At 41.1% G+C, this 27,550-nt stretch overlaps 1 protein-coding gene across 1 annotated transcript in view; it reads right to left on the bottom strand.

The window, feature by feature from the left end:
- The window catches only part of LOC115363905 (protein kinase C beta type), a 121,928-nt gene extending 114,271 nt beyond the window's left edge, over positions 1-7,657 (bottom strand). The window contains exons 1-2 of the mRNA XM_030058248.1: positions 7,259-7,657; positions 5,272-5,303 (exon numbers count right to left, since the gene is read on the bottom strand). Of these exons, the coding sequence (XP_029914108.1) occupies positions 5,272-5,303; positions 7,259-7,437 (211 nt within the window). The 5' untranslated portion in view covers positions 7,438-7,657. The remainder of the gene's footprint in view (positions 1-5,271; positions 5,304-7,258) is intronic.
- Between the last annotated feature and the right edge of the window lie 19,893 nt (positions 7,658-27,550).

The raw sequence follows: 27,550 nt of genomic DNA, 5'->3' as shown, positions 1-27,550 counted from the left end.
TTATTAACACACACACACACACACACACAATCAAGTGTGTGGAGGCATGCCAGCTCACACAGACACACTAAGCAGCACAAGCAGCCATTAACGAAATAAGGATTCACCGGCTCATTAAATGCAACATGCAGCGCTCACGCATCCATACTCGTACTCACAAACAAAACTCGAAATACAAAGAACTACGAAGTACGCTCTGAACTCTGCACACATCCTCAGAAACATCACATTACGTAATAGCTGCTGCCGCCATTTGATTCCTACACACTCTTTCTTGTGTGTGGAAAACCAAACAGTGGAATCCCACAGAGGCATGAGAGCGGATTGTTTACAGCAACAACAGTGCTGAGCGGGCCAAAAGCACTGCACACGGTTACACAATATGTAAAACATGGCCAACCTCAATGCATGAATTTGCAGAAGTAGGCTATCTAAGGCTCTACAATTCAATTTTTTTTCACGTATTCAGTGTAGCCCGGTGTCTCAGAACTTTGGGAAATGAGAATCGCAAAATGAAAATGCAAATAATGTTCTCTAAAAATGAGAGAAACACGTTTCCCCGCCGTGAAGAGATGACGTGGAGGTGAAACGACTACAAACAGGCAGTTATTTGTCATTACACCAGATGCCTTCAACTTCAGTGACCCGGGCTTGACTAAGATTAAGATTAAGGTGAGGTTCAGGTCATAATCAAATAACGTACACCTGTGCTACTAATGAAAACTCACTACATCAAAGCATCTACATGACTTAAAGTTGGGTCAGCTGGTCAATATACACACCCAGTGATAATAAAAAAATTCCAGTAATGTCACAGTGTATGAAGCAAGTCCAATGCAGATTAATAATCTAGACTACATTTCCTTGTCTAAAAGTCATATTTGGTTCATTATAATCTCTTGTGCCGATGCCACAAACAGAGCTGTGGTCACCAAGAGGCAAATTCAGGTCAGTGACTCAGGGAAACTCATTTCTCAGTGTACATAAGTAGCCCTTTTCTACAACACACCTCTGTAGCTCTGTAACTCTAGTTCTGAATCTTCATAACTGCATTTGAAAATTTTCATAGAACTTCCAACATCCTCTTCTCACGTGTGGTCAAATTTACAAATACTTCCATTTTTTAACCACACAGCAAGGCGACCAAACAGTAAAAAAAAAAAAAAAAAAAAAACCTGTATCTGTATCTGATATGAAAATATTTTCCACTCTTTTGGCTTGGTCAAATAACATGCAAGTGTATGTTACGTGTGATCTCAAATAACTGCCTGTTTCTAGTCATTTCTCCTCCACGTCATCTCTAAACGGTGGGGAAATGTGTTTCTGTCATTTTTAGAGCACATTATTTGCATTTTCAAAAGCCATTCTCATTTCACAATGTTCTGTGACACCAGGCTACATGGAATACATGAAAAAAAAGAAAAGACACTTTGAATTGTGCTTTGGTTAGCCTACTTCTGCAAATGTATGCATTGAGGTTGGCCATGTTTTATATATTGTGTATTCTCCACAGATGAGATGAAGGAAGACAGTGAACTACAGGCAGAGGGAAAAGAGATCACCTTCACACAAACTGTGGCTGGGTAATACATCAATATTATATCATTGTTATGATACGAGACTAAACATCGTCTGGGATTTTGGATATCATCATATTTTCATTTGGCATAAACATTGTCTTTTCCTGGTTTTAAAGGCTGCATACAGTAAAGAAATAACATTTTATAAACTTATTAGACTGTTCAGGCTGAGCTGTTATTTGCTTCTACCTGCATGGTCATCATATCCACATAATTGATTATTTATCAAATATCTTAACGTGTAAATGTTCTGTAAAAGCAACAGTAATCATCCCCACAGTATCATCACAATATTGAGGTATGCGTCAAGAACATCATATTTGATTTTGTCCACATTGCCCTACCCTAACATAAACTGATCATTATAATTTGATTCATATAGCACTGTGTATAGCAACTGTTCATTTTTGTTATCATAGTAAACATCAGTGCAGCTACACCCAGCTGCTGAGGACTTTAGAGATGATTTCCGTCCATCCCGTTTCAAAAAAGTTACCCAAATTAATAATATTCAACAACAGCCGAGTCCTACTTCCTTTTTTCACCCGTGACGAGGCAGAACGTCTTTTAAACGAAGACCTATCAATGAGGAACTAATGTCACAATGTGATATGATGCTGCAAAATGAAGCTGAGCTGTGTTCTGGGTTTGAACTCACTCGAAAAAGCTATTTCTGTGAGACAGCAGCAGGAAATAAACAAGAAGGTGCTAAGAAATGTTGCTGCTGGGAAATGAAGTCACATGAAGAGATTTTATTTATTTGTCTATTTAGTTAGTTAGTTAGTTAGTTAGTTATTTCAGCCAGCTCCGAGCCTCGGTAGAATACATTTACACTAAGTTGTGCCCTGGGAGCTGGGCTCAGGCTCATAATAGCGCAGGCCTCCTTCCTCATGTGGAACCTGCCAGAAACAGGTCAGCTCTGAAACCATTCTGGTTTCAGAAAAGCTCAGCTACAGCAGATTTACATTCACCGCCCAGGTGTTTAGCTGATGCTGAATAAACAGGAGAATAAATAAACTACCACGCCAGGATCAACATTATGAGCAGCCAATAGCAAAGGGTCAGAGCTGCAGCGCCTTGATAATATTCCCTTAATGCTACAATGATCCGTCAGAGAGAAGTGAATGGAAAAGAAGTGAAAGAGAACTGTTTTTTGTTGTATTTTTTCCTTTTTCACTTTAAGATAAGAGAATGCTACAGCGAGGAGAGGAGGGAGACATGAGAGATGAGATTTGATTCAGGGAAGGCACAGTGAGCACAGTCGATCCATACACACCATGTAAAACATTTATCCTATTGATTCGTCTACCGAGGTCTCAGAACGCTGTAATAAACTGGCAGAGACAGAGGAGCTAGAGTATACACTACCTTCCAGGTCCTGTTTCAGCTTTTATTGAACAGACACACACACACACACACACACCATATCTATCTCTTTCACTCCCTCTCATGGGATGTATCACCAAAGAACAAAAAAATCAAAACCTCTCTCTCGTACATTTTATCTAAGATGTAAACATCTATGTATCTATATATCTATCTGTCTATGTATGTCATACACACACACGCATGCACACAAACACATAAACACAAGCACATACACTCTCCTCCTTTTTCTATTTCCCAAGATAACTCTCAAGCACACTCGCAGCCAACTGTGCAGACGAAGCCAAGCACACCATAACACTGATCTCCCTCCTCTGTCTTGCTTCAGGTATATGTGTGCGTGTGTGTTTGTGTGTGTGTGTGTGTGTGTGTGTGTGTGTGACCTTGCAGAGGAATTCCCTTTCTCCCTGAGCTGTAGGGAAGCGATACCTTGCCCCAGACAGACAGGGGGGTCGAAGAGCAAATCAGGACACACAAACACCCACACACACACAACACCTGAGGCAAGGAGAAGGGTGACAACTGTTGCTGTGCTTGTTGGTAACAAAGACACACACACACACACACACATACCTATAAACAAACACATACTTAAGTTACACGGGTATATTTTGGGCAGCAGCAACATGAAGATCTGAAATTTCAGGTCTAACGCACTCTGTTTTTTTCCTACCCTCTCTTTCTTCTCCTCCGTCCCACCCCAACTAGGGTGCCCCCACCACCACCACCACCTATCACTCGGAGGTACTAAGGGTTCCCGTGGTGCGGCAGGTTTCAGAAAGGCCACGATTGACCCGCAGCCTGCACTCATAATTAGCAGCTGACACCCCACAGTGTTCAACACGCCCTTTTCTGCTCCTGCACTATGAACAGTATAGAGGTGAAGGCGGGTAGATGAAGAGGAAGGGATACATACTCCTATTATGTGCTAATATAATATGTATACTATATGAAAGTGATAAAAAAATATATATGTTTTATTAGAAATGTTAGAATCGTGAAAAGTCTTTTCTTTATTTAGCTACAGGATGTAAACTGTTGGCATCCGTCCATGCTCCAGTCCAAAATCTCCAAGGAAAATATGAATGGGCTTTTTGGAAAAATGCCAAAGCTAAGCTCTGTGTTAAACAGATACCCACGAGATACACAAGGTTTTGTTTCAGGTGTTAAAATACATCCACAAGCATCAGCCCTGGGAATTTTGATCTTCGTGTTATCTTCTTGTTCCAGTATCAATTGTCACTATAATGAAATGTTAATCATCAGTTGTTGTGTGTTTAATTAATGGATTTCTTTTTTGTATATGTTTTTATTGCTTATTCTATGTTTGTTTTTTTTATGATTCTGCAAAACAACTGCTTATTTGGGACAATAAAGGTAACCTGGACCTGGACCTGAACCTGAACCTGAAGTGGAGTAAATTTATTAAGATTTTCAGAGCATGATAGGGAATATTTAGTTGTCATTGTTTAGATGGAGGTGCCTTGCTCTCATTTGTCTTTAGGTCATTCCGCCCCAATATGTCTTCCTGTTGCTGCTAACGGCAGGCTAATGACCGACAGTGGGCATGGTACAAAAAGCTGTTGAAAATTCAATCTAGCACAGACTTTATGTTGGGCATTTCTGCAAATCTAATTAACAGTTTCCATAAGGATTTTGGACAACACAAACAATGGTAGGAATATTAATTTACAACCTACAACAGAAAAAAGTGAAATGGAGTCAGAGAGAGAAAGACTGAGGTGGAGAAACAGAGTGAAAAAAGGAGACAGAGAAAAGAGAAAGAGAGAGAGGGAGAGAGGGGAAGGCAGGGGGGAGGAAAAGAGAACAAAAGTGGTGGAGAGAGGAAAAGAGAGAGGAAGAAAGGGAGTGAAGTAGGAAGTGAGGGGGGATTGGAAATGGGAAGCTCAGATCGGTCTTGCAATCTGAACCTCGAGAACAGAGGGATGGAAAGAGAGAGAGACAGAGAGAGAGAGAAAATGACAGAACGAACGAGACAGACCGACACAGAGAGAGAAATGAAAATTGAGCAGGATGGGGTGAAGAGTTTGACACTCAAGCTGTCAATCTCATAGCATTATGAGAAGCATCAGCTGTGTGTGTGTGTGTGTGTGTGCGCGCGCGCTCGCGCACTTGCATCAACTACCTGCACCCAGTTGACTGCCACAGGGTTGAGTGTGTATTTTGTTGCAGGCGACATGAAATATAAATAGAATGTGTGTGTGTGTGTGTGTGTGTGTGTGTGAGTGTGAGTGTGCGTGTGCGTGTGTGTGTGTGTGAAAGAGAGAGAGATCCAGACACCTACCTTGACACTGGAATCCCTGCTTGCCAAAACCCCTGTGGAGGAAACGCATAGAGGAAGACGGGTTGAACATTGTAAAGGGAAACACACATACACACGCATACATACATACACACACACACACACACACACACACACACACACACACGCTGAGGTGTGTATGCAACAAGGTTGTTTGGCTATTTACTGAGTGGATGTTGAGGTTTTATGATTTCTAACACACACACACACGCGCACACACACTATATTCATTTAGGTGAGGTGGCAGCTGCTTGGGGTAAGATGGTTGACCACACCTTTTCAATGGTATAGTAAAAATGCCTGCAGGTGCTTACACACACACACACACACACACACACACACACACACACACACACACACACACACACACACACACACACACACAAATCACTCATTTTCATATTGTGGCTACAAATAGATAATCTCCCTAGGTGTCAAATCACTCACTGCTCACATTGTTCCCATTCATTATGTCTATTGACCCGCAAAGACAGACGATAGATAGATAGATAGATAGATAGATAGATAGATAGATAGATAGATAGATAGATAGATAGATAGATAGATAGATAGATAGACAGGCAGGCAGGCAGATAGATAGATAGATAGATAGATAGATAGATAGATCATTTAATAACCAAAAAAACAGGTCACCATGCACAGTGCACAATGTTCTTCTTGTTTAGCGATGTTTACAGCCATTAGACTCCCATGAGCACACTCATGCCCACACACACTCTTGCCTCTTCCACCCACACCTCCACCCATCCACACCCACATACACACACACAGAGGATATTCTAGGTCAAACCATTTAGCCATTGAGAAATTAAAAATCCTGTCACAGGACTTAAATAATGGCCGTTTAGGGAATAGCAGGCAGCCTAGATAATAATAAACGGGCCAAATTAGGCCAAGCTAGGGCCGGAAACTCATTTAATAACCCAAGTGACAGGGCTGTGTCACTGTCTAGTAAACCTCGGTGGGCTGCTGACAGTGTCTGTGCAGGTGATCTAAAAGGGGGGAAATGAAAAGAGGAGGGGGAGGAGGAGAAACAGGAGGACGAGGGCTGAAGTTCTCTCAGCAGCAAGTGTCTGACCTGTGTGAAGCACTTCAGCCAGCAACACGCAGGTGTTTTTTCCTGCAGGCTGCCATTCACTGAGCAAGTCAACTCCTGGAAAGCCGTGTTCCTCCGTCTTTCACCCTCTCAGCATGTCTTTATTCATAAAATACTATCCCATAATTGGGGGCTACAGGCCAGCACTGAGCTGAAATAAATGTTCATCTCACAAAAAATAAAATGTGCAACCACTGCAGGCTATCCCTCCTCTTTTTTTATTACTCCTTCAATCATAAAATGCTACCAAACACTGTCTTATCGCCCACGTATCTCGCCTCTCCTCTCCTCTCCATCTTCCCTTCTCTCTCCCTCGTTCGCATTACAGAACGATGTGTTGGAATGAAAATTCAGCTCTAGGAAACTGTGCAGCCAGTGCACCCCCTCCTTCTCTTCCTTCACTCCATCTGCCTTTAAATGGGGCCACATATGCTATCTTTCAGTTCAACAGGTCAGACATTCTCCCTGCTTTACTCGCATTAGCACATACAAAAAAAAAATGAAATAATCTGTCTTCAAACTTCATCCTACAGTATAGCCTATGCCCTGTCCTACTTAGTCCACCCACTTCTCTCTTTCTGTCTCTCTCTCATACCAACAGACCTATTAAATAATTGCACTGAAATTAAGATTCATATAAAAGGCATGACAGGCGTATATTCCTCTTCTCCTCTCTATATCCTGTCTTTCCACCCACCTCTCACTTCCTCTCCATCCAGCCTACCTCTCACGCTGCTACCATACTGTAAAAAACATAATTTACGAAATAAACTAAGTAGAATGAACATTATTATTATTTATTTATGTTTTAATTTATTATTTGTGCAGAGCCCTCCCTGTGTGCGTCCTCACCAGATGAAGTCGGTGCAGTGGCTGCAGAACGTGGGCTGCTTGAAGAAGCGCGCGATGAACTTGTGGTCCTTCACCTCGTGCACGTTCTTCTGGCGGAGGGCGCCCTGGCGCGCGAAGCCCCGCATGGGCTGGCGGGGTCCGTCCTCCCCGTCGCTGTTGGCCGCCGCCGAGTCTGCCATTCTCCCAACTATCAGTCTATCTTCTGACTCTCTTCTTCTGTCTAATGAGCAAAATGAGGCGCCGAAGCTGTTTCTGGTGGGAGACGAGTCGCTTCCCGCGCGTGAAACGAGTCTGAGCGGAGTAGTTTTGAGCTAAAGGTGACTGTTTAGGTCAGTTGGCTGTATTTTGTTTTACCGCTGGTTAGTTGGTTCGGCCGGTTTGTCGTCGCGCTGCTGTCACTCCGCTTCCTCCTTTTCTTTTGAGCGCACCGACTGTGAGTGAGTGAGTGAGTGCGAGAGAGAGGGAGAGAGAGAGAGAGAGAGAGAGAGAGAGAGAGAGAGAGAGAGAGAGAGAGAGAAGAGCAGCTGTAGGCATGTAGCACATTCACTCTCCCGTGTTGTTTGATGCGGTTAAATCCCGCCCGTGCTGTCGTCTTGCTCCTCAAGCTTCCTCGCGCACAACTTAACCAGCAGCTCACCTGGCTGCGGGGCGGAGCGCGCGCCTCCCGACCTGAGCAATCTCCTCTTTAAGACAAGCCTCTGTCAATTTAATTCGCAGTTATCGGTTAAAAACCCCAATAGCAGGACTTTATAAAATTTTGAGTTGAAGGGACACTTTACCGAGCATTGCCTAAGCCTGTATTAACTACACACTGTAAACAACGCTAATCTTTACACTATTAAAATCTCACTCTGACAGATGTGAGGTTGGACCCCATAACTACACCTTGAATAAATTTAGGGCTGCAAATAGTGCAGTCATTTTTTTTTTTTTTTTTTTTTCAGTTAATCCACAGATTATTTTGCACTAAACAACACAAAGTTGTTCTCTGTTGAATACGTTCTTTGAATTGGCCAAGAGTTACAAAGAGTGCATTTGTTTATTGATTAATAGGCTATTTTCATTTGTCAATAAGCCCTTCCATCATCTGTAACTGTCAGCTGTGTGAGTGGAAAAGTGCAAACCCCTCAGAAATCCTTCAGAAAGACAGTGAACTGCTGACTGTCTTTCTTGGTCCTCATGCTTTAACTGGTGTGCCAAAGCTGAAGCTTTCAGCAGCTACCATAAAGTGAATTTTCTACATGGTCCTTTGTGCCAGAAACTTTAGGCACTGGAATGCAGGCGGAGAACTTGGCACAGAAACTTACCCTCATATCTCCAGGACTATGAGCATTATCAAGCCTCTCACCCTACTCATTCAGACATTTACAGATGATCCATTAATCATCTAGCCAATAAAGCATCTATAATAATGACAAATGCTAACATAACCCAAAGAGATGTCTTCAAATTCCACATTCGAACCAGCAGCCAGGACACCCTAAAGTATTAATTATGCAAAAAGTAAACACACATCAGTATTTTAGGGATCTTATTGAAGCTGTTTTCATTTTATTTTTTAGTTGGCAAATGACTAAAATCAGAATAAATTAGAATGCATGCGTTTTCAATAACTTGACTAATTGCTTAATTGACTAATCTTATAACACATTTATAACCTTCAGATGACATTCAGCAAGGCTTTCTTCTTAAAGATAACAGTGTAGAGTGGCTCGTCGAAGCTCCCACCCCTTTGTTTGACTGACAGATCAAGATGCAGGCTGTGTTTTCGTTGTGCATGCTTGGACACCAGCCATACTCATTTATTAGGCTACTGCAATATGGAATATGTGGAAGCAACAAAGAGGCAGTGCACATAGATATGGATGTAATTTAAAGGTTATGTGCTTCTCATTTCAGGAGTCTGCTTGAAAATTACATCCATGGGAAAAGTGTATTGAGGTTGATTTTACATGGTCAAGTCTTAGTGGAGGGACCATCGACTGGACTGATCCATCCATTATTCATCCATTCATACGTCAGCCACAATTTCTCAGACGTCACTGATTAGTTTTGGATAAAAGTTTGGAGAGTGATGTCCCTGCATTTTGAAGATGACAGTGATTGTCTAGAGGCTCTACAACAACTAATAAACCTTCTTCACAACCACCTTTTTGACATGAAATGGCAGGTAAACACAATTAAATCAATACTGCTTTCACATCGTTAAAACTGTAAATATGAGCTTCAACTATTCACAGCTTCTCCTTTGTTGTATTTACTGCTTTGGAACTCGGGATTTGTTACTCCCACTTTGCCATGCAACATCATCAACACGGAGGACTTTGACAAGCATGGGGTTCAACATGAAAGTGTCTGCAGTAAAACTACTTATTATAGGTAACTAAACAGTTTATAAGCTTCTCTCCATAATTATTAAGCTCATTCATGTGACAGGCAAGTGTTATCTGCCTCATTAGTGGTAATAATTCCACAATAACTTGAACAAAACACATGAACACTCTCAAGTCATCAGGATGTGTTGTCATGTCTGATCTCCAGTATGACATGAACACAGTGTTAGTCTCTGGAATCGCTTCCTTTCTGTTTTAATATGAAGTTACATGGTGGGAACTTTATAGTGTATATGTGTACATACCAGTGGTGGACAGTAATGAAGTACATTTACTATATGTACTATACTTCAGTAAGTTTTTCAAGCTTCTGTACATGACTTGAGTGTAAATTTATGACTTTTAGTCCACTTCTTTTCAAAGACAAATATAGTACTTTTGACTCCACTACATTTCTATGAAGGTTGTCGACACTTGTTACTTTTAAGCGTCACTGTGAAGTCAGCTGTTAAATGTTTTTTTTTTGTTTGTTTGTTTTTTTGTCTTTTCTAAAGTGTGATTGGCCACACACTGTTGTCCTCATAGAGAAAACCCAGTCACACTACCTGCTTTCAAACTGGGTTTGATGTAAAAGTGGAAACATGTCATCTAACTCTGTGAATCAAGCGGAATCAAGACATCCTTTTTCAAAGTCATCTGTTCCATTCGGTTAGAAAAGCTCAAACAGAAACCCAGCAGTAGTGAGTACATTTGTGTAGAAAAGTGGTTCTACAAGCGAGCTGGTGCACTCATTAGTGTCACAGGTGGAGGAAGGTGTAGGACCCAAATGCAGGAGCCAGGAAGCACGGAGCTCAGCAACAAAAATATATTTAATTTAATCAACAGAAACGCAGGGAACACAAGGCAGGAATGACCAAACAGCACAATACAATACACAACACAATGAGCAGACAAGGAACAGCACTCAAAACAGGACTAATACACAAGAACTAAATAGCTAACAAGACACACCTGGGGAAGGGGCTGGAGCACAAGACAGGAGAACACAGAGGATAGGCTGAGGTTAAACACTGGGAGGGATCAGAACAATCAGGGATAATTGACAGACTCAGGACAGGTGTGGGAATTGGGAGGAGCAAACAAGAGTCAGGTGAAATCACTGAAAGGAACTAGGCAAATGAAACACACAGGAAAACAGATACGTGACCAACCAAAACACAAAAAAACACAAAACCATGACAATAAGATGGTTTCACAGAGTTATTAGGTTCTGTAAATGCATTGAGAAAACAATACAGCAATGTGTTGATAGTAAAAAGATGAGAATACTCCAGTACTTTAACTCAAGTAAAAATTTGACTGAGCAACTTTGACTTGTAGTGGATGGAATGACCGCCTAAAATGTAAAATCACCATCCTAGAAAAAAAAGACATTGGCCTGCTAGAACCTACCTGTCCATCATAAAACAGGCCCGCAACGTGTCACTCTTCATCCTCATCCTCTTCCTCAGTGCTCACCAGCTGGTGAAAACCAACCAGGGACGGTTTTTGCTATGGGCAGTGTGGGCAACCGCCCAGGGCGCAATCTATTTGGGGGTGCACGAGAAAAAAAAATTTGCCAGTTTTTTAGACTACCATATTGACCCGCACATGCCGTGGCACCGGGGTACCATCAGCCGGCCAGTGCCGCCTGATGCCGACTGATGCTGCCCTGGTGCCGCGCCCGACTGGTGCCGCGGGGGCGGGGGGGTTGGATTCATAACATGAAAGGGCGCAAGCCAGTAATATCGCCTAGAGCGGCAACATAGGCAGAACTGCCACTGAAACCAACCCCAGATTCACTTTCATTGTGGAACAAGCTTTGTTCACTTGGCGTATCAGCTTAATTTCCTTTTTTCTGCGGTCTGCGTCCACAGTTTTCATAGCTTGCTATTGGATATCGTGCTATCAGTCTGCCACTGCACGTAGTTGATTTGTTTTTTTTGTTTGTTTTTTGTTTTTTTTTTTAGGGCAAAGCCTTCATCCTAGTTCCATTGCAATACTGTGGGAAACACTGCATTCACATATTGGACTAATTGTATAATCAATGAAAAAGCAGAATTTTAACCACCGTGGGAACTACTGGGTGTTTTTCAAAGGAGGTTCCTCTGCAGTTGTCATCATGTAAAATGCATTTGAAATACAGCCTACACTGTTGCCTCCGACAGCTTGCCCAATGAATCATTTATATTTAACATTTCCATTTTAGGATTTACCTCCAAGATACTCTGATCTGGAGCAACTTACCATAAGTAGAGCACAATGAACTTCAGAGATCACCATCGTTGCAAGCCAGGAGTAAAAATTAAATGTGGTGAAAGGAAATGATAGTCAGTCTAACTAGATGTGTGAGATATCCAACATTTGGTCTAAAATAAAGAAATAAAATAACAAAAAAGACAATGACAAAACTTGACACCCTCATACAGACTGAGTGCTGGCACTGAAGTATAGCACACCATGGGCTGCCATGAGTCATCTTAAGACTTTTGCTTTCACAAGAGTTTTGAGGATAATCATCTGTGATTGGCAGAGGAATTTCATGTGACAAAGTTTTTCTAAAATAGATCTAAGGCGTTTTTGGAATGAAAGCCTTCAATTTTGTTGTTTCTTGACACATCTGATGACTGATTATGATGACTGATGCCTTGAAACTGCATAGAAAGAGCCAAGAAACCCATTTCACCACATCTATCTTTCAGTGTAGTAAATGTGGAGGAATTTTGTCGTGGTGACAGCAATTTGGAGAGAAGTGTGAATGCGCGTGACTGTGTGAGGGTGAAGCAGGACGTTGTCGAAAATAAGCATGTATGCACGGTAACCCTTCTTTGGATTACATACACTGCAGAGTAAAGATTAAAAAAGAGACATATCACCATCTAAGACAGTGACATAAATACATACTGGCACCCATGGTAGTGGGACAACAGTATCTCACATTTAGTTCAGGAGACATGCAATGGCATCCATAAGGTGAAAATGTGGCATAATCTAACACATAAAAAGCCTCTTAACAAAATCAACAAGAAGATATTCACCTGTAACTCAATAGAAGCATTTTGGCACTATGTAGAGACATTTTTAAAGCCAGATGGCATGAAAATGTGACCGAAAAGGCTGCACAAGGGACCAGAAAATGCCACCGTGTGATTACAGCCAAAAAGGCCTTTGAAAGACCATCTTTTATTTAAGAGTGTGGGCTGAAAGACAGGTTTGTTTGTTGATTTTTTTTTCTTCTTTTTTATTGGTTTACCTCCCACCTGCTGTAAGGCCGTAGAACCTCATTTCTAGAGTGACAGCCGTAGCCACAACTGGTCCAGACTGTACACACATGCACACACACACACGCACACACACAAACACACACACATATGGCGGCAGCAGCAGTCAGCTGGCAGTGAGTGATTGACCTAGATGTGATTGATTTGGCTGCAGGACAGATAACAGTGTGTGTGTGTGCCGTCTCATCAGGCCTACTGTAGCCAGCACAAGAAGGACAGACACACTACCAGGTTGAATCTCAATTTGTAACCTTTCTGGCACATATCGCTACCTGTATTCACTCATACAACCCTTAACACAAGCACACACACACACACACATACACCTGTTTCACATCCCATGTCAACCACTGCATAGTCGCCTGTCTCTACACCACTGAAAATGATACTAATGATTTCATCTGCAATGCTACCGGTCATAAAAATCAATATTATACCCTGGTAGCCACACATCCTGCGAGTAACCTGAATGGCTCCTGTATATCTATAAACTGTAACGCGGTGACTGATTTATCCCGTCACCCACAAACTGTTAATCTCTTTCAATTTCATCAATTTGCAGGAAACTGGAGCGACGGGCCTGTGCAGAAGAATGGCATGTGGCAGCAGGTATTGTTGCAAAAGGAACTCAGATCATCCGAATCAAATCAGAGCAGAGGGACCGGTTTTTGCCAAATTGCATTTAAAGGGAAGCTCCACCCTAAAACCGTTCAAACCTGTCTAGAAATGCATAATCGTGGCGCACCTTGCATTTCTGGCCCGCTTTGGTGGTGTGTTATTCACGCTAATACCTGAACAAAGGTAGATGACTTTGATTTGGCATTATCGTCTTCGTCAGTGGGTTCGCATTATAGACAAATGCTGCTTTATTCAAACCCACAAACTTTATTGTAAATTCCAGTGGAGATCACACGGTTTCCAAACATGTGTTGAATTCCTGGGAAGTGTGTATAAAATGATGCACAAGACATCTTGATTTTTTTCTGTTTGGTGTAATGGTGCAGCCATTGGTATGATACAACACTGAGAGACAGAGCTCAGTGCTTTGAGGAAGACACAGCATGAGCCGACATATCAGCCTCTTCAACAAAGAATTAACTTTGTTCTTCTCTTTAATGTGGCGATAACTTTTAATTACGATTGCTCCCATGGCACCGTGTGTGTTCTACTGTTTCCTAGTCCAGCACAATCATAACAGTACTTACTGCCCAGATTTCTGCACTGCCAAAAGTTACCACACACAATTCATTTAGAAATGGATTCGATCAACAAAAAAAAAAAATCATCCCTAGACTTTTGACCAGACTGGCTCAATACAGTCTGCCAGACATTCACTTATTATGTATGTGAAAAGGAGAATGTTAGTAAAATATGTAGATATCATTTACTGGGCCTGCACATTTCTTATGCTGCTAAAAAAAAAAATAACTACTAGACATATATTTGGATCTCCTTTTTTAAAAAATTAAACCATTATTTTATTCACGATATTCTGTGTCATGCAGAAATTTCAAACCTTCCTAATATAACATGATATGTGAAAATTGGTGAGAGATCAAGCAGGTTATTGCCAGATTTGAGAACAGATTACTGAGAATTTGATCTGAGAACATCCTGTTTGAAGCCTCGCAATGGCGAGGGGCTGCTGATCAGTTGTTAGGTGTCGTCTTGGTCTCATGATGTCAAAATGTGAACAGCATGATGAGGAGGACTGTTTAAATACCAATTCTAATTGAACCAGGAAATTTATTGGTCGATTCATAGATCAAACACCTGTTGTGAATTTTGCTGTTAAACTCCTTGTTAGAGAACAGCAACTTGTGCAAAAAGTACTGAAACATTGAACAGTTGGACATGTGCATTCAAAAGTTTACAAAGGGTCACATTAAGTTCACCTGTAAAGGTTATAATGCATTTTAGGTTCATCCTGAAATTTCACCCGAAAGCTGAATATCCCTAACTTTTTGTGAGTAGTGTGTATATATATATATATATATATATATATATATATATGACATACATCCCTAAAGAAAAAAAAAATATTGCACATTATTATTATTGCGCAATTTGTTTAATGTGGACCATTTTAACCGTTATTTGGACTGGTGGATTCACTGCATTTTCAGTAAAGCCTTGCTTCACAAACAATGGTATCTTGGGTTTGAATATTTCACTCAATGCAAGTGTGATGTTGCTTCAAAGAGGCGCTGCAACCACGAAAGACAAAATATTTATGTGTCACTGTCGTACAATATGGAAAAAAAAATGTTTTTTTCTAACCTTGAAACTACATAAGTTTAAGGAAAATCAATGTTTAAGGTGTAAAGGCATTTCCAGAGCTGCTGCAAAAGGATTTGATAACAGTTTTTCAGACATCTCAGAGGTTTTGGTGTCAGTCCCTCAGAGTAAAATTTTTTGCGCTGATATTTAACAGACACACAGGAAGAAACCCTTTTCAAAAGAGGCAGGGGTGCAATGCGGCTACGGACGTGTTATAGTTTCAGGGCCACCATTCTCACATTTTTTCAAAAACATTTGCTTTCTTGGTCGTTCCGTCACCGTCACTGCCACCCTCCATATTCACACCTGTAACCCACAGCTGAGAGCAAGGAGTTCAGGCTGCTTCTCTTGCGGTTGTCAAAAGGAATTCTGGGAAGTGTAGGAAACCACAAACTGACGTTAATGGAAGTGGGCGGGGCTGGTCGAGGGAAGGTGTGTACACTGCAGTGGTAATACAATGAATATCACAGGCGCTTTCCTTTAATCTAGTATAAATATAGTGAGGGTGTGTCTTTCTTCCTTCCCTCTGTCTGTCTCCCTCTCTCCTCTCCCTCCCATCCCTGTTCTCTTTTAATTCCCCTCACTCTTTCTTTTCTCTCTTTGTCACTGGCTTTCTCTCTTTCTTCTCCACCTGTTCCCTTTCTGTGTCTTTCCACTGATGTTCCTCTCTCTCTCTCTCTCTCTCTCTCTCTCTCTCCCTCTCTCTCTCTCTCTCCATCCCTTTTCATTTCATTCAGTTTCAGTTTTTAATCCTTTCTTTTCTCTCTTTTACCTCTCCCAAACCTCTCTCTTTCTCTCTTCATGCCTTGCTGCTTCTCTTTCTCATCCTTTTTCCCATTCTTTCTGTTCCACAAGAGGGAGGGAGTTGTTACATAAACCTGTTGTTTCCTTCGTCATCCACTGACTACAGCAAACTCAGGGACCCCATACAAAATCTGTGACGCACAGACCGTTATACAAGCACACACACACACACATACATATACACACGCACGCACACACACACACACACACACACACACACACACACACACAGACACTTCATTGCTTCAGGTGCGTTGTTACCCTGGGTTGTTCTCAGTTCCGATTTCCTGTCCAGACCGATGTTTTAGCTTTCTGCATTCATGTAATCTTAACAACACAAAGCTTTTCATCTCAGCTTTACAATGTAGGAAAAAAAATGAGTAGAAATATGGGCAATAAGAAATGAAAACATCATCGTAATCATGTGAAATGAAAGAAAAAAAAACTGCACAAGAACAAGCCCACACACATACACCCCCACACACAGACAGCCCATTAGCACAAGTACAACACATTGTACTAGGAAGCCATAACCCCCTCTTTCTCTCTCTCCCTCTCTCTCTCTCTCTCTCTGTCACATACACACACACACACACACACACACACACACACATTTTACAGAAGTCTACCCACTCCCACACACTCTTTGGTGTCTATATGAAGCAGAATTATTAACTCTAGTGGTATAAGCTGGTCACTCTAAAGATGTCGACAGGTAGCCTACACACCCTCACTCCTTCCCTCACACACACATTCACACACACATACACACAGAGAGAGATAGAGAGAAACAGTGAGAGACAGAGAGAGAGAGAGAGAGAGAGAGAGAGAGAGAGAGAGAGAAACAGGTAAGCAGGCAGCACACCCACATGTTTATGCATAATTACCTCACTTTAAGTAATTCTCAACTTTTCTGTCTGCGCTAATGACTCATCTGGTTCCTCTCTGTCTCTATGTTCCTTTATCTCTCTTTATCTCTCTGTCTCTCCCTCTGATTTTTTCCCTCTGTCTCGTCTGTCTCTTTTGCCCTTTCACTCCCTCTCTCTCTCTCTCCCTCTCTCTCTCTCTCTGTCTCTGGGTTGATAAATATGGCTCAAACATCACTGATCTGAAATCATAGAGGGAGCAGAAGAAAGCTTCTGCTTTCACACTGTATTTGCATACCCACACTTCTCTCTTCCTCTCTCTCTCGCTCTCTCTCTCTCTCTCTCTCTCTCCCTCTCTCTCTCTCTCTGTGTGTGCGTGTGTGTGCACACATGTGTTTAGTGTGTACATGCAAGCATGCTCATGTGTTTTATCATGCATGCTTAGGGGTGTGCACAACTCTACCTCTGCATGTGTGCTTATGTGTGTGTGTGTGTGTGTGTGTGTGTGTGTGTGTGTCCGTATGTCCGTGTGTGTGTGGGTGTGGGTGTCATGTTTCTGTTTGACACCTCCAGCAGCAGTGGCAGCACAGGGGTGGATGGTGTGTTCCAGTAAAGAGCGGTCTGTGTTGGCTCAACTATTAACCTGTAAACACTCTAAAAAGGCTCCATTGTAGTCGTCTGTGTTATCGTTCAGGTGCTGTTGTGGGAGAGCAGCCACCTTCCTTCTGTGAGCTAATTAAATATAAAAACAAGTTTCCTACATCTCCAGCACCAACAAATTGACTAATAGCATAATGTGATAAACGTTATTATAGCAGACAAAAGAGAAATATAGTAGCTTATTTTGGCCCTTAGCAAAATAACATGAGAAAGCAATCAAATAAGTGAGATTTCTCATCGGAGAAACGCTCTGTTGAAAAGACTGACAGCATAAAATCAAAACAAATTATGATGCTTTTTAAAACATACCTGTTGTATACAGTTTCTGTCCTTGGTCGGCAAAATATTGTTTTTTTCCAAACTTGATCATCTACATCTCATGGTATAGTATTTCTGATTGGCCGGCAGGTGTGCGTTAAAATCGTGTATTGCACACGAAGTTCGGCATAGGTTTAGTCACTGTTCTAAATTCATCTGCTACCATAGCAACCATAGCAACATTAAAAAGCACAGCTGTCAAAGCTTACTTGTTATTAACTGCGGCACAGCAGCAGAGTTTTCGATTTGATAAACTGACAGCCGCAAAGGAAAACACACCAGTGGAACTTTCCTTTAAATTGTTGGCAAATGATCATGATATAAGCAGAATAATCAACTCATAGGTGTGCATTAAACGGTTTTAAGGCACACCTATGCGTTGGTTATCACTTGAAGTGATTAAGTTCCAGTCCGTCTCAAAACAACAGGACTGTAGTTTCCAAACACATCCAGGTAACATCACAAAACCTGGTGGGGAGGTTGGTTGTATGTCAAAGTCAAACTGACCAATTTTCCCCGCCAACTGGCAAAAAGGGGCGTGTCTTAAGACAAGAACACTGCTGAACAAAGTTGGGACCAAGCACAAGCAGCACTGGAGTTTCCAAACGCAAACACATATACACCATGAAACCCAGTTGGGGGGGGGGGGGGGGGGGGGGGGGGGGGGGTGATAATGGGCCAAGTGGTTACCATATCGGGCCAATCGGCCTCAAGGGGACACGGTAATAGGAGGAACTTAACACAAACTGCTCTGTAGTTTCCAAAGGCATCCACATAACATCAGAAACATAACCTGGTAGGGAGCTTGGTTAACTTCCCCTGCTGAGTGACTAAAAGTGGCTTGCACGATGACAACAGCGTTGCCAAAAGGGTGACTTTACACAAATGGTGTAAGGTCTGCATTCTACTGAAATGCCTGTTGTTTTAAAATAGAAATGCTAATTTGAGCAGAGGTCTTCCTGGATGATTTTTTTTTTTTTTTTTTTATCTAGATTGTCTACTGGACATTCTGTATGGAATGGTTTACTGCTCAAAATGACATGTTGCTGAGGTCAAAAGTCAACGGTTGTGATTGGGGTTCAGCTTTTATATTGTCATAAAATATACCCATATGTGATAAAACAATAAGCTATGCTCCTCTGCGCTACTTTTGGTATGACAGGGGGTACATTTCAAAGTATTTTTCTCAGATTCATTATTCATACAGGCTTTGCTCTTTGGCCTTGCAGGGAAGCGTAATGTTTTGGTACAATTTAGAGCACAAGGATGGCGTCTGTGGTTTCTCCAACACCCTAGTTTAGACTATCTGGCAAAGTTGGCGACTTCAGCACTAATGAGGTCAAGCAAACTGTCAGAAATCTTGTTTATTCACTGTGAGAAGCCCAAACAGGACAGCTGAGGATTTGTAAAACAGGCCGAAATCTCTCTCTCTCCCTCCCTCTCTCTCACCATTTTTTTCTCTCATCACACACACACACACAACACATGTGTACACACAAGCACACACACTCAAACACACAGACACACACTCAACTCAAAAAAGTCTCCGAGGTGAAAGGCGTGACAGGATTGACTGCAGCAGTCACCCGAGTCTCCTCAAAACATCAGCATGCAGAAACAAAAATAATATTTATTTTGCTATTGCAGAAGACCATGGATCCATCATTAATTGTTCATGCTCAAATACTTGATTAAAACAAAATAATACAGTTTTTGAGGAAAATCCATTTTTCAGTTTTTGACTGAAAGAAAAAATAAATCAGGTGTTTTGCAGCGAAATGAAGAATCGTTGCTTATTAAAGTCGAAAGTAAAGCACAAGCTTCTGAAGTCATGAGTCATCTTAAGACCTTTGCTTACATAACGCTTACATTTCAGAGGAGAGACTCATCTGTGTTTTCAAATATTGATTGATACATTTCAGGTGGGCAAATCATTTTCCACAATGCATGTGTTTTATCTTGGAATGAAGCCTACAGATGCCGATGATGCTATTGATGAGAAATACAAAAATGTCTATCTGTACACCTGTACACTTATTTTAGCGTGTTTTACGTCAGATTTTCATCTCAAGGACCCTCAATAATAATAAAATTTAACTCACTGGGGTCCCCATACCCTGAGTTTTAGATCATACTTATTGAATCTTCTCCATAACTGACTGCATGTGATATTTTCCAATAGTACCTATAATCACAGCAGGGTTACAATGTGAAAATCAAAGTACAATACAGTCTACAATGGAGAGGAACCCTGAAAATATGCAAAAACTGAACCTACACCCATCTGTGTCCATCCAGCTTCCTCTTTTCACAATACATATTATACAAACTCAAAACCGCAGGCAGAATGCAAATTTAACATGGTCTAATAACTAAGTCATTAGAGAAGATAAACAGTCAGAAGTGGGCAATGTCTGTGTGCAATACTAATGCTAATAAGAGACAATAAAGCAAAGGAAGTTGACAGATGCAGGATCATTTGCGTGTGGTACTTGTGCACTGACGACCCAATCTGTAATCCCGAGATAACAATGGAGGCGTAGCTATAAATAAACTAATAAATCATTCATCAATAAAAGTAAAAGGCAGACTCTTTAAAAAATGATGTTGACGGATCTTATAATACGAATGATTGCATGTCAGAGGCTCATTTTGAAGCTGCAGCAGGTTTGCCTTCTGTATGAATCATTTTCAAACATTAGATGGAGCTGTATATTAGCTCCTGTAGGAGGTGAATGTGTTAGAAAGCTAATTTTCCATCTCTACCCGCGGCCCACTCAAGAATATATACATATAAATATATGTCAATAATGGCTAAACTCGAGAGAGAAATCCTGGACTGCACAAACATCAAACGTGGGATGAAAAAAAAAAAAAAAACGAAGGGAAAAGGACTCATTACACTACATACAGCACCGCTATTAATATATGAAAGACTGGATCTCATGGGAGAGAGGGCAAAGAAGAGAGAGGAAGGTAGATGGAAAGAGAGGAAGGAGGGAGAGAGTCAAGAGATAAAAGTGAGTGAGAGAAGAGAGAAAGAGAGAGAGAGAGAGAGAGAGACTGTGCTCTCAGCCTGGTGGTGATCTCGATCTCTCATCCAGCTAAACACACCCACACAACAGCTTATATGACCTCGCTCTTTTCCTCTCTTGCGCTGTGTCTGCCTCTCTCTCGCTCACTCTCTCGCTCTCTCCTTCTCTGTAAAGCATTCACAGAAAAGAGAGAGAGAGAAAAGGTAGAGCAAGAAATCTTTCAATTAAAACGACAAAATGGTGCGCCCTAGTGGTGGCACGTCACCGTTTTGATTCTTCTGGATTCTTCTCTGTTCTCATCTCCCTTTTTCCCGTCAGCTCCTTTCCTCTGGCCTCCTATAACTTTCATTTGCACCACCTTGTTCGCTTTCCACCCTCTCCTCTCCTCTCCTCTCCTGTCCTCTCCTCTCCTCTGTCTCTAGAGGATTAAGAGCAGGTGAACGGCTGATTGCATAAAGTCTTTTTTTGGCCGATTAAATCCATCCATTTTCAGTGATTTCCAGCCCTTAATCAACTGTTACAACTTTATACATACACCTAGAAACTTCATTCAACTTTTAAAATGTCCATTACATTATTTCTTGTTCATTACATGTTCCTTACTTAGGACATTGTTGTTATTTTATTCAACTTTTCGATATCGGTGAGACTTTATAAATTATGGAGCTTTTTATCTCCTCTTTTCATAATGGGAGTCTATGGGTGCGGTGTTTTTTGAACTTTTATTGCTCTTTCATGCTTTGAACTAGAAACTTCATTCCAATTCTAAATGGGTTTTATGCACTTTTCCGAGAATATAATGGATGTGTATCATCATATACTGTAGCTGCGCATTTTCATATAAATCAAAGGTCATTTTTCTGCCGAGATTCCCCAAATCTCAAACAAATATACACATATTTAGCATCAAGATTTGTCTTCTCTCTCTACCCATTCCATTCTCAAAGTGATATGAGTCATCATGTTTCAGCTCTGAGATTCTGTTTGTCAGAAGTTGCATGAACCAGTGAGGCTTTGCTGGTCAGCCAAATGTGTCATAAATCCACATGTAATATAGGAACAGATAAACACAGATAAATGAAACTTTGTGTTGACAAGAATCAGAACCTCTCCACTATGTAGACTCTCGAAAGCATCAGAAAGTGGACAGAAGTAAATGGGTCACAGTCAGAAAAGTAGGGTAGAGAAGAGTTTGGGCTTTGTTTTTGTCTGTCGATCTTGTAATAGCTAATTTTTCCAGTAAAAACAAAACAAAACAAAACAAAACAAAACAAAAAACATATTTGAACATTTCTGCTGCTCAATTAGGATGTTTTAGTGTTTTCATATTCTATCCAGCCCTGCACTCACCCACAGGGGGTTTGAAAGCAACCTTTCCTGAAGCAAAACTTCAGGAAGCTCTTGCATTGTGTTCTCTTTCATACCCTTTCATAAACCCTTTCATGCAGGATGTGTAAATCATGCACATGGAGAGGTGAGGCTCAATCACTTGCGAGAGATACAGTGCTAAGTAAAGAGTTCTCATAGGGGGTTTTTACATCTTAATGGCATATAAGAGAACCAATCAAATGCAGGAGTTCCCGGAAAAGAAACAAGGGCTCCAACTCTTCATGCTCATGCATGCTCTGCTGTCACGTGAAAACCCTGTAACTACAGCTGAAAGACGAAATGCTTCTTTATTGACTGAGACACACTCTACAACCCTCAGGCTGCTGAAACCATTCCAAAAACCAAGTGGATAAAACAAAACTAGCAAGAAAAAAAAAAAAAAAAAAAGGGGGAAAACTGAATAAAACAAAACAAAACAAGGCTGTTATTCCTGAAAAGCTGGAGATGGGATGTTGAAACCTGAGAAACAAACACCTTCAAAACAAATACATGAAACAACAAAGCTTACAGTCCTCCAGCAGCCACTAGAGGGAACTAAAGCTCCATAAGTGAAAACCTTTTGCACCAGCAGAGTGCAGCATACACAGGCAGGATAATGCCACCACTAACTCCAAATTGTTTCACTCCTGCATGACCTTGTTTTCATTCATTCATTCATTCATTCATTCATTCATTCATTCACTCACTTTATTTTATTTTTTAATCTTTTTCTTTCTCTTTCTTTCTTTTTTTCTTTCTTTCTTTCTTTCTTTTTTTTTTTTTTTTTTTTTACCAGGCCTCTTTGCTTCACCTGTGACCAAAATGTAAAACTTGACTTTGTGACTCAGCCAATCAATGGCACTTGATACTGTATAAACACTGATTATTGTAGCAGGGAGACAGATACTGCATTCACATTGGGACATTGCCTTAGCAAACATTTGTCACTGCATGTAGTGTGCACATTTCCCAGCCTGGGACCAGGAACACACAAATAGTCTAATGGTCTAATTCATATATGTACTGAAAATCTGAGCATTTTTTCAGCGTTCCTATCCCACCAAACCTCAAACTACAGGGGAGTTTATTCCAATATAAATGACACCTAACCTTTTCAAGCTAATGGAAAGTGGAGGTCAAAGGGCTTCAATGACTGCTTGGAACTCCTGTCACTTTTCTTCGCAGAGACAGGGTGTGTGATCTTTTTAAGCAACACCCTTTTCTTTGATTCACTCACCACTGGGAATCACCCAGTAAAACCAGTCTTCATTCAGCAGCGTCACCCACACAAGCAGCGATTAGGTGCCAAGCACACGTCATCAGTAACTTAAACCCTGTCTTAAACCCTGTCCGATCGATGCAACCAGCTAAACTTGCATCACAAACAAGTCTCTCTGGCCACACCAAAGTACCAGCAGTCACAACTCTAGCAGGAAGAAAAAATACCAATCAAGTGCCAAGCAAGTGTGCTTACAGTAAGAGCCCACCTCAAGGTACACTCAGAGTTATACATGATCAGTTTTGAAACGTTTGAGATGAGATTTTGTAATTCACCTTTTTAGCATACCCACATTCCCTCGACCTGCTTCACGCCCCTCTATTCAGGTAAATTCTCACATTTCCCACAATGGTTTTCACAGCCTCCAAAGAACTCAGCTGTCTGTGCTGTGCATAGTAAGTATGTAGGTGGAGAGAAAGACAGAGATGAAGAGGTTGGCAGCGAGTTTTTCCGCTCAGTGAAAAAGTGTGAGAGAACAATGTTGTGTGCAGAGGGGAGCATTTTATTTTACATGGTACTGATAACAGATCTGCAAAGATGCAGTGTGGCCGCAGTCTGAGGCTACTGTCAGTGGAGAAAATAGTATCTCTGCCTCGTCTGGGATGGATTTCTTCCAGGTTTTCCTTAATGTCTCAGTATCAGGATGGTGACTGGATATTTTATTCTGAGTGACTGACACCAAAACGTGCCATCCCAGACAGCTAAATCATTTTCTGCTGACAAACTCTTTTGAAGTTGTACAGGAAATACGTTGGTGTGATGTGATCCCGTCTACATTCAGCCAGGTACATCAACAAAATTGATGTACCTGTATTGTCAGTTTAGTTTTCAGTTCAAATGGGAAAATAAGTAGAAAGAAGCTGTTTAATCACTAGAAAAAAGGGGCACCAGAACGTGTTAATTTTTACACAGGCATAGTCCACTTTGTTCATGTTCATTTATGTGCTGAAAGTGATATTTGGGAACCTGTTTTGCTACGGAGGTGCATGGAGAGCTAGAAAGACAGTGTTGTGGATGAGGGGAGCACAGAGCAGCTCATGAGGATATTTCACCACCATGTGGACTTATGTAACATCCAGGACATGATACAACCCAACAGTCTATCAAAGTTCAATTCTGCCTCCAGATGATTTCAAGTGGATTCTTCCTTTAACATGTATTCCCGTATTTACTTCCTGGTGATCCAGTATCACTGCTCCATTCATTATCATTTCCTGCTAAAGTTCCAACCAACGGTCCAAAGTCCTCACCTGCCATAATAGCTATTGTTTGACTGCCAAACTCACTTAAAATGAAACTGAAAGAGTCTTCATCATAAAGCAGGTTTGAATTCCAGCTCAGGGCCACTGATAATTCGCTGTACTGCTGGTATAAAAGCAATCTTTGTAACAACAACAACAACAAAAAATTCATCCTTCCCTGTATAAACATTCTCAAGAATAGTTGGCACTGTCGCACTCATCGTCAGTGATTTCAGGAAAGCGTGCCAGCTGAAAGGACAGGTCTGATTTCTTGTAGACAACACTGCCTAATGATCCATGACCTGCTCTTGTATTCATTACTTAACATGCCTGTCATCATGTTTCAAAAGTCTGTAATGACTTTTGTATTGCTGCCAAATCAAATGAAAAAAAAAAAAAGAGGCTAAAACATTAAACAGGTTTGTGCAACTTGAAGGCTGCTGTTGAGATACAGACAATCAAAGTCTAGTGGATTCTGAGATATTATATATGTAGATATATGTTTCAGCTTAAATGTATCTGCATTTAACAATAGCACCACCATTTGGCCGGCAGACCTGTTTCACACCAGATATGGAGAAGGGAAGTGGGTCCGTCAACACTGGTTCACTCGTTTTCGACGATTCAAAGACTCTAACAGGAAAGTACACTGAGCTGCAGAGGCAATCTGCTGTAACTGGAGATAATTCATCTTCCAGAGACATTCATGGGTTTAGCTCATGTGATGTGAGGATGAATCTGGACTCATAAATTGTTTCAACAGTTTCAAAAACATTTACATTTTTAGAGGTGTACTTGTTTGTTGTCCATTTTCACAAAATATAAAAATACATATCCCTCTGTGCACTGTGAGGGGCAGTCAGATGAGCCAGACAGAGTGCAGCCACTCATCCTGTCCAACCCGCAAAACAACTGAATTCCTGCACATGTTGAGGCTTGTGATGATCTTCACCCTGCTGAGAACTTCCTCTGTCTCCTTAACGGACCATCCCAGTGATTCTGAACGTTTGGCCCATTTACTGCAATTTACCCACATTTTACATTGCAACAAACCATTTTGCAAACTGTGTGGAGGTACTGAAAATGCTACAAAATATAATCAAAATCACCCTATTTTCAAATTTGAATTGTTGGTTGAGTTTCCACCCAATCTCAAATCACCAAAACACAGTAGTGCTGCTGCTTTTAGGGAAACTAATGTGGACGACTTTATTACAGTGGTGGAATATTGGTGTGAAGGAAAGTTGAAGTCTCTGTTCATTTTCATATCATAGTGGAATAAATGGAAACCAGTGGTTGGATAAAAGGCAGGAAAAATGATACTGGAGTTTTAAAATACTCTAGATGGTAATTGTGTTTGCATAAGCTACTGTACAGAGAAGCATGAGGAGCGAAATAATTCTTTTGAGACAGATCAGAATGACAATATTTATTGTAACACTGTATTAAAATGTATAATCCAGGGGTCTACGAACAATGGTAACAATGATAATAATAATAATTTTAGTAAGGTATATAGACATGTTATAATAAATGGACACTTTAAAATAAATGGAATAAAATCACATGGAATAAAACAATAATACAAAAGTAAAGCAGATAAATGAAGTAGTTTAAATGTGAGTTTCAAAACCTGTAAATGGGGATATGACCGGGGACAGACCAGCGTGACGTACACTCTTAAACGCAGGTGCTGCTAGTGACATTAATGAAGGTTCTGTTCTATAGAAGTGCTACTCATAAAAAGAAACAGAACCTCCATTAATGTCATGAATAATGTGTGTGTTTACCTGCTGTTTCATGTCACCACCACTATTATCATTTCACCGCACAGGCAACAACTGTAAACTTCAGCGCACATCAAATTGAAGCACTTTGTCATTCAAAGGCCCTGATCTCACAGTAGCACTTATTGCAATGATCCATGACTTTTCTGTTAACACTTGATTGCTGTTCCTGCTTGATGAGATTGGTTGCTGTGACAACAGGTTATGAATGCAATACGGGTGCCAAATTACACATCAAAACATAAGCGAAAGCTCAAGCTGGCCTTCCCTAGAAGTGCAACGGCCCAGACAAACTTTCTGGTGCGTGCGTGTGCGTGTGTGTGTGTGTGTGTGTGCGTGTGTGTGCGTGTGTGCACTTGAGTGCATGAGTGTGTATTTACTGTAAATGCTTGGATCCTCTTCTTTTGAAATACTAAATAATTATAGAGAAGTTCCATTTCCCTCTTGCTCTGGCCAAACACACCTCAACAGACTCAAACCTGCAGTCACACACACTAAAATACACAAATACACTCACACACACACACACACACACACACACACACACACACACACACACACACACACACACAGAAACACTCCCATACACAAATATGGGAAGGACATCAAATATCCAAGCACAGTAAAGTCTTTGTTATGCTAAATAAATAACCATTCCCTGTTTTGACCACCAGGGTCGAGCTGCTGTGGCTTTCATTTCTGATGCTCTTGAAAGTGAGAAAGCATTTAGGATAAATTCAGGAACAGTGACTCAAATGCTCATGTATTGCAGTGCTACATTGTGTAAGGTGCAGACGCTGTTTTGAGGTGGACTCCAGCCAACTAGATCAGGATAAAGTATGAAGGCTAATTTAAGGGTGCATCCGGAGACTGTGAAGTCTGAGGGTGATTTTAAAATAGACTTACCACACAAATAGTAATGACACTGGATAGGAAGGTGTGACAGCAATAGCTAAATAAGTGATTGACACCAGATACACCCATATGAAATATGCGTCTGG

Source organism: Myripristis murdjan, chromosome 8, assembly GCF_902150065.1.
Source record: "Myripristis murdjan chromosome 8, fMyrMur1.1, whole genome shotgun sequence".
NCBI classification, from domain to species: domain Eukaryota; kingdom Metazoa; phylum Chordata; class Actinopteri; order Holocentriformes; family Holocentridae; genus Myripristis; species Myripristis murdjan.
This window is presented reverse-complemented; position numbering and strand designations above follow the sequence as displayed.